The sequence below is a fragment of the Pimephales promelas genome, chromosome 15 (assembly GCF_988280905.1).
Source record: "Pimephales promelas chromosome 15, fPimPro1.hap1.1, whole genome shotgun sequence".
Lineage (NCBI taxonomy): Eukaryota > Metazoa > Chordata > Actinopteri > Cypriniformes > Leuciscidae > Pimephales > Pimephales promelas.
In genome coordinates this window covers 511,541-520,000 of record NC_142783.1, presented here as the reverse complement: position 1 = coordinate 520,000, position 8,460 = coordinate 511,541, and the positions used below count along the sequence as shown (strand labels likewise).

The window sequence follows — 8,460 nt, the reverse complement described above, 5'->3', positions numbered from 1 at the left end:
ACACACTTCTAATGTTCATAATGCGGTTCACACACTTCTAATGTTCATAATACGGTTCACACACTTCTAATGTTCATAATACGGTTCACACACTTCTAATGTTCATAATGCGGTTCACACACTTCTAATGTTCATAATACGGTTCACACACTTCTAATGTTCATAATACGGTTCACACACACTTCTAATGTTCATAATGCGGTTCACACACTTCTGATGCTCATAATGCGGTTCACACACTTCTAATGTTCATAATACGGTTCACACACACTTCTAATGTTCATAATGCGGTTCACACACACTTCTAATGTTCATAATACGGTTCACACACTTCTGATGTTCATAATGCGGTTCACACACTTCTAATGTTCATAATGCGGTTCACACACACTTCTAATGTTCATAATACGGTTCACACACTTCTGATGTTCATAATGCGGTTCACACACTTCTAATGTTCATAATGCGGTTCACACACTTCTAATGTTCATAATACGGTTCACACACACTTCTAATGTTCATAATACGGTTCACACACTTCTGATGTTCATAATGCGGTTCACACACTTCTAATGTTCATAATGCGGTTCACACACTTCTGATGTTCATAATACGGTTCACACACTTCTAATGTTCATAATGCGGTTCACACACTTCTAATGTTCATAATACGGTTCACACACACTTCTAATGTTCATAATACGGTTCACACACTTCTGATGTTCATAATGCGGTTCATAATACGGTTCACACACTTCTGATGTTCATAATGCGGTTCACACACTTCTAATGTTCATAATGCGGTTCACACACTTCTGATGCTCATAATGCGGTTCACACACTTCTAATGTTCATAATGCGGTTCACACACTTCTAATGTTCATAATGCGGTTCACACACTTCTAATGTTCATAATGCGGTTCACACACTTCTAATGTTCATAATGCGGTTCACACACTTCTAATGTTCATAATGCGGTTCACACACTTCTAATGTTCATAATGCGGTTCACACACTTCTAATGTTCATAATGCGGTTCACACACTTCTAATGTTCATAATGCGGTTCACACACTTCTAATGTTCATAATGCGGTTCACACACTTCTAATGTTCATAATGCGGTTCACACACTTCTAATGTTCATAATGCGGTTCACACACTTCTAATGTTCATAATACGGTTCACACACTTCTAATGTTCATAATGCGGTTCACACACTTCTAATGTTCATAATGCGGTTCACACACTTCTAATGTTCATAATACGGTTCACACACTTCTAATGTTCATAATACGGTTCACACACTTCTAATGTTCATAATACGGTTCACACACTTCTAATGTTCATAATACGGTTCACACACTTCTAATGTTCATAATACGGTTCACACACTTCTAATGTTCATAATGCGGTTCACACACTTCTAATGTTCATAATGCGGTTCACACACTTCTAATGTTCATAATGCGGTTCACACACTTCTAATGTTCATAATGCGGTTCACACACTTCTAATGTTCATAATGCGGTTCACACACTTCTAATGTTCATAATGCGGTTCACACACTTCTAATGTTCATAATGCGGTTCACACACTTCTAATGTTCATAATGCGGTTCACACACTTCTAATGTTCATAATGCGGTTCACACACTTCTAATGTTCATAATGCGGTTCACACACTTCTAATGTTCATAATGCGGTTCACACACTTCTAATGTTCATAATGCGGTTCACACACTTCTAATGTTCATAATGCGGTTCACACACTTCTAATGTTCATAATGCGGTTCACACACTTCTAATGTTCATAATGCGGTTCACACACTTCTAATGTTCATAATGCGGTTCACACACTTCTAATGTTCATAATGCGGTTCACACACTTCTAATGTTCATAATGCGGTTCACACACTTCTAATGTTCATAATGCGGTTCACACACTTCTAATGTTCATAATGCGGTTCACACACTTCTAATGTTCATAATGCGGTTCACACACTTCTAATGTTCATAATACGGTTCACACACTTCTAATGTTCATAATACGGTTCACACACTTCTAATGTTCATAATGCGGTTCACACACTTCTAATGTTCATAATGCGGTTCACACACTTCTAATGTTCATAATACGGTTCACACACTTCTAATGTTCATAATGCGGTTCACACACTTCTAATGTTCATAATGCGGTTCACACACTTCTGATGTGCATAATACGGTTCACACACTTCTAATGTTCATAATGCGGTTCACACACTTCTAATGTTCATAATACGGTTCACACACACTTCTAATGTTCATAATACGGTTCACACACTTCTGATGTTCATAATGCGGTTCATAATACGGTTCACACACTTCTGATGTTCATAATGCGGTTCACACACTTCTAATGTTCATAATGCGGTTCACACACTTCTGATGCTCATAATGCGGTTCACACACTTCTAATGTTCATAATGCGGTTCACACACTTCTAATGTTCATAATGCGGTTCACACACTTCTAATGTTCATAATGCGGTTCACACACTTCTAATGTTCATAATGCGGTTCACACACTTCTAATGTTCATAATACGGTTCACACACTTCTAATGTTCATAATGCGGTTCACACACTTCTAATGTTCATAATGCGGTTCACACACTTCTAATGTTCATAATGCGGTTCACACACTTCTAATGTTCATAATGCGGTTCACACACTTCTAATGTTCATAATGCGGTTCACACACTTCTAATGTTCATAATGCGGTTCACACACTTCTAATGTTCATAATGCGGTTCACACACTTCTAATGTTCATAATGCGGTTCACACACTTCTAATGTTCATAATGCGGTTCACACACTTCTAATGTTCATAATGCGGTTCACACACTTCTAATGTTCATAATGCGGTTCACACACTTCTAATGTTCATAATGCGGTTCACACACTTCTAATGTTCATAATGCGGTTCACACACTTCTAATGTTCATAATACGGTTCACACACTTCTAATGTTCATAATACGGTTCACACACTTCTAATGTTCATAATACGGTTCACACACTTCTAATGTTCATAATACGGTTCACACACTTCTAATGTTCATAATGCGGTTCACACACTTCTAATGTTCATAATGCGGTTCACACACTTCTAATGTTCATAATGCGGTTCACACACTTCTAATGTTCATAATGCGGTTCACACACTTCTAATGTTCATAATGCGGTTCACACACTTCTAATGTTCATAATGCGGTTCACACACTTCTAATGTTCATAATGCGGTTCACACACTTCTAATGTTCATAATGCGGTTCACACACTTCTAATGTTCATAATGCGGTTCACACACTTCTAATGTTCATAATGCGGTTCACACACTTCTAATGTTCATAATGCGGTTCACACACTTCTAATGTTCATAATGCGGTTCACACACTTCTAATGTTCATAATGCGGTTCACACACTTCTAATGTTCATAATGCGGTTCACACACTTCTAATGTTCATAATGCGGTTCACACACTTCTAATGTTCATAATGCGGTTCACACACTTCTAATGTTCATAATGCGGTTCACACACTTCTAATGTTCATAATGCGGTTCACACACTTCTAATGTTCATAATGCGGTTCACACACTTCTAATGTTCATAATGCGGTTCACACACTTCTAATGTTCATAATACGGTTCACACACTTCTAATGTTCATAATGCGGTTCACACACTTCTAATGTTCATAATGCGGTTCACACACTTCTAATGTTCATAATGCGGTTCACACACTTCTAATGTTCATAATACGGTTCACACACTTCTAATGTTCATAATACGGTTCACACACTTCTAATGTTCATAATGCGGTTCACACACTTCTAATGTTCATAATGCGGTTCACACACTTCTAATGTTCATAATGCGGTTCACACACTTCTAATGTTCATAATGCGGTTCACACACTTCTAATGTTCATAATACGGTTCACACACTTCTAATGTTCATAATGCGGTTCACACACTTCTAATGTTCATAATACGGTTCACACACTTCTAATGTTCATAATACGGTTCACACACTTCTAATGTTCATAATACGGTTCACACACTTCTAATGTTCATAATACGGTTCACACACTTCTAATGTTCATAATACGGTTCACACACTTCTAATGTTCATAATGCGGTTCACACACTTCTAATGTTCATAATACGGTTCACACACTTCTAATGTTCATAATGCGGTTCACACACTTCTAATGTTCATAATGCGGTTCACACACTTCTAATGTTCATAATACGGTTCACACACTTCTAATGTTCATAATACGGTTCACACACTTCTAATGTTCATAATACGGTTCACACACTTCTAATGTTCATAATGCGGTTCACACACTTCTAATGTTCATAATGCGGTTCACACACTTCTAATGTTCATAATACGGTTCACACACTTCTAATGTTCATAATGCGGTTCACACACTTCTAATGTTCATAATGCGGTTCACACACTTCTAATGTTCATAATACGGTTCACACACTTCTAATGTTCATAATGCGGTTCACACACTTCTAATGTTCATAATGCGGTTCACACACTTCTAATGTTCATAATACGGTTCACACACTTCTAATGTTCATAATGCGGTTCACACACTTCTAATGTTCATAATGCGGTTCACACACTTCTAATGTTCATAATGCGGTTCACACACTTCTAATGTTCATAATGCGGTTCACACACTTCTGATGTTCATAATGCGGTTCACACACTTCTAATGTTCATAATGCGGTTCACACACTTCTAATGTTCATAATGCGGTTCACACACTTCTAATGTTCATAATGCGGTTCACACACTTCTAATGTTCATAATGCGGTTCACACACTTCTAATGTTCATAATACGGTTCACACACTTCTAATGTTCATAATACGGTTCACACACTTCTAATGTTCATAATGCGGTTCACACACTTCTAATGTTCATAATGCGGTTCACACACTTCTAATGTTCATAATACGGTTCACACACTTCTAATGTTCATAATACGGTTCACACACTTCTAATGTTCATAATGCGGTTCACACACTTCTAATGTTCATAATACGGTTCACACACTTCTAATGTTCATAATACGGTTCACACACTTCTAATGTTCATAATACGGTTCACACACTTCTAATGTTCATAATGCGGTTCACACACTTCTAATGTTCATAATGCGGTTCACACACTTCTAATGTTCATAATGCGGTTCACACACTTCTAATGTTCATAATGCGGTTCACACACTTCTAATGTTCATAATACGGTTCACACACTTCTAATGTCATAATGCGGTTCACACACTTCTAATGTTCATAATACGGTTCACACACTTCTAATGTTCATAATGCGGTTCACACACTTCTAATGTCATAATGCGGTTCACACACTTCTAATGTTCATAATGCGGTTCACACACTTCTAATGTTCATAATGCGGTTCACACACTTCTAATGTCATAATGCGGTTCACACACTTCTAATGTTGACGACTGTACGTAAGAGTTATCTTCATCTGAAGTGCATCATGGGTGTTTGGCTTCGGCGCAGAATCTGAATCTCGGTGCGTCACTAATGAACAGTCACACGGAATAAACTTCAGACACTAGGTGTGTGTGTGTGTGTGTGTGTGTGTGTGTGTGTGTGTGTGTGTGTGTGTGTCAGCACTGACTCTCTCTCTCTCTCTCCTCTCTCAGTTGTGTTCTGCTCACCACAGACGTCTCGGCTCGAGGGCTGGACATCCCCAACGTTCAGCATGTGATCCACTATCAGGTACTGTGTGTGTGTGTGTGTGTGTGTGTGTGTGATCTCTCTGAGCACCTCATCATCTGTGTGTGTGTGTGTGTGTGTGTGTGTGTGTGTGTGTAGGTTCCGCGCACCTCTGAGACGTATGTCCACCGCAGCGGGCGCACGGCTCGGGCCGCTCGAGAGGGTCTCAGTCTGCTGCTGATCGGGCCGGACGACCTGATGAACTTCAGGAAGATCTGCAGGACGCTGGACAAGAGCGAAGACCTGCCCGTGTTCCCCGTGCAGAGCAAGTGCATGGCGGCCATTAAAGTATGCTGGGGCACAGTCATCACACACACACACACACCCTCATCTGGCTCCTGAACTCAGTTGAACAGTGCATCTGCTTCTGTCCTCTAAGAGAAGAGTAGAGACCATGATCATATCTCCTGTACGCCGCACACTAGTCTGAGGGATGAGCTCAGCGCTTTCAGAGTTCAGCCGTTCACCTCCACAAACACTTTTTCAGCTTTTTTAATTCTGTGCTTCATCTAATAGACGCTGATGTGCTTTAAATAAAGAATCCTCCTCTACTGAGCGGCGTACGTCCCTCAAATAGCCGTTGTAAAGCGTTTAATTAAAAAGAACAACCTGGATGGGTCCTTAACGACAGACCCTTATCAAATTTATCTTTCATCTGTAAAATAATTGAAAAAATAGTTTTGAATCAAGTGTCTGCTGTTCTAAACCCAACTTCCTGTTTTGATCTCAAGCAGTCAGGTTGTAGAAAATAGCATAGCACTGAAACAGCCCTGGGTAAAGTAGCCCACGACGTTCGGCTAAATCACGACGCTGGAAAACCTGTTCTTGTGCTGACCTCAGCGCGGTGCTCGACACTGACGGATGATTTAATCCATGCCAGTTAGGGTTGGGTATCGAGAATCGAGTATCGATTGGAACCGAGACTAACTTTTTGTTTTTCCCGGAATCGTTCAAAAGTTAAAATTTCGATTCCTAGTTTCGATATTCACAGTCCGCCGAGCGGAAGAAGAAACCGCTGAACAACACCAACGAAGAAGCGTCTACCGGAAGTGTTGGCATAACCGCGCGAGTCGAACATGAGTAGCTTACGTCGGCGGTCCAAAGTGTGGCTTCACTTTTCTAAAAATAACGAAATCTCGGCAAAATGCAAAATTTGTGACAAGTATTTGTGACAGAAGGAGTATTTTCTTCAGAAAGGCCGTTGGTTAGCAAGGTTAGCTAAACTTTTTTGACCCTGCCTCTTAAAAGAATCGGAATCGAGAATCGTTAGGAACCGGAATCAAAACAAGGAATCGGAATCAGAATCGTTCAAATTCAAACGATACCCAACCCTAATGCCAGTGCAGTTCCACTAACGCCAACATGTTTTTCGAGTGTATTTAAAAGAATGTTGTGATCAGTGGTATTTTTTTAACAAGCGGTTTAATCATAACCAGCTTAAAGGTTTTTGTTACGTATGCTAGAGACAAAGATGAGTTAATGATGTTAAGAAGAGGATCTCTGACCTCTGGAAGCATCTCTTTCATCAGCTTAATCCGTATAGGGTTGAACATGCATATTGTCGATTTAAATAATTTAATGAGTTTAGAAAATTCTTCCTGTCCTAAAGCAATGAATGAATCAACTTTTAGCAAACCACATCCATCCAATCAATTCCCCAATCAAGCCCCGCCCACATGTGTTAATGTCCACTCGCATATTCAGATTGATGTTGACCTGCGGTCGCGCCGCCTGACGAGTGTTTCCCTCACAGGAGCGTGTGACTCTGGCCAGGAGGATCGAGAAGATGGAGTTCTTCCACAGCCGGGAGACGCAGCACAACTCCTGGGTCCGGCAGGCGGCCGAGGCCATGGACATCGACGTGGACGACGACCTGCTGATGGGTACGAGCCTCTGAAGCCGCATGAGCGGTGTTTACAGTGTGACCTTTCACCCCTGACCTGTGGCCTGTGTGTTTCAGGAGGCGTTAAAGATGAGGAGGATGACCGTGAGCAGCAGAAGCTGATGAAGAGCCTGAAGAACCAGCTCAAGCAGCTGATCTCCCAGCCGGTCTTCAGACACCAGATGAAGACCAGATACCCCACGCAGATGGGCAAACTGACCCTGCCTCAGCTGCCCCTCGCCACCGCCGACACTGCCCTCGCCAGCGTGAGCCGCGACAGGACCAGCGCCACACTGCAGCGCTGACGGGGTCAAACAGAGGATGGCGGGACCTCTGGGACTTTCCAATCATCTGAATCCTGTCAGGAAGCAGAGGGACGTCTGGGACTGAAGATCACGACCCCGCTGAGAGACGAGGAGTGCGGCCAGTGTTCTGTGTCTCGTGGTGTCCTCTTCATGGGCTGATCTGTGCCCTTTGTGAATGACTGCCATTAGAAGTGTATTGAACACAGACCTGATGTTTATATATAAGAAATAATCAACCAGAGATCTTGTAGACTTGGTTTTAAAGAAAGTTTTTGTTTAGTTAACTCATATTTTCTCCATTTGGACGTTTCACTCAAACATTCTCACATGTTTTACTCCCGTCGTTTCTAACCCATGTGACCGCCGCTTAAAGGGTTAATTCACCCAAAAATGAAAATTCTGTCAGTATTTACTCACCCTCATGTTGTTCCAAACCTCTATGTGTTTATTTTTGTTCTG

At 40.9% G+C, this 8,460-nt stretch overlaps 1 protein-coding gene across 2 annotated transcripts in view; it reads left to right on the top strand.

Annotated features, from left to right (window-relative positions):
* Positions 1-8,415, top strand: part of ddx24 (DEAD-helicase 24) — a 19,189-nt gene extending 10,774 nt beyond the window's left edge. Inside the window, exons 8-11 of one of the 2 annotated variants that reach the window (XM_089119997.1) lie at positions 5,742-5,817; positions 5,914-6,102; positions 7,568-7,697; positions 7,775-8,415. In XM_089119997.1, coding sequence (XP_088976123.1) covers positions 5,742-5,817; positions 5,914-6,102; positions 7,568-7,697; positions 7,775-8,001 — 622 coding nt within the window. In that variant the 3' untranslated portion in view covers positions 8,002-8,415. The remainder of the gene's footprint in view (positions 1-5,741; positions 5,818-5,913; positions 6,103-7,567; positions 7,698-7,774) is intronic. The other variant, XM_089119996.1, reaches the window with a different exon arrangement.
* The last annotated feature ends 45 nt before the right edge of the window (positions 8,416-8,460 follow it).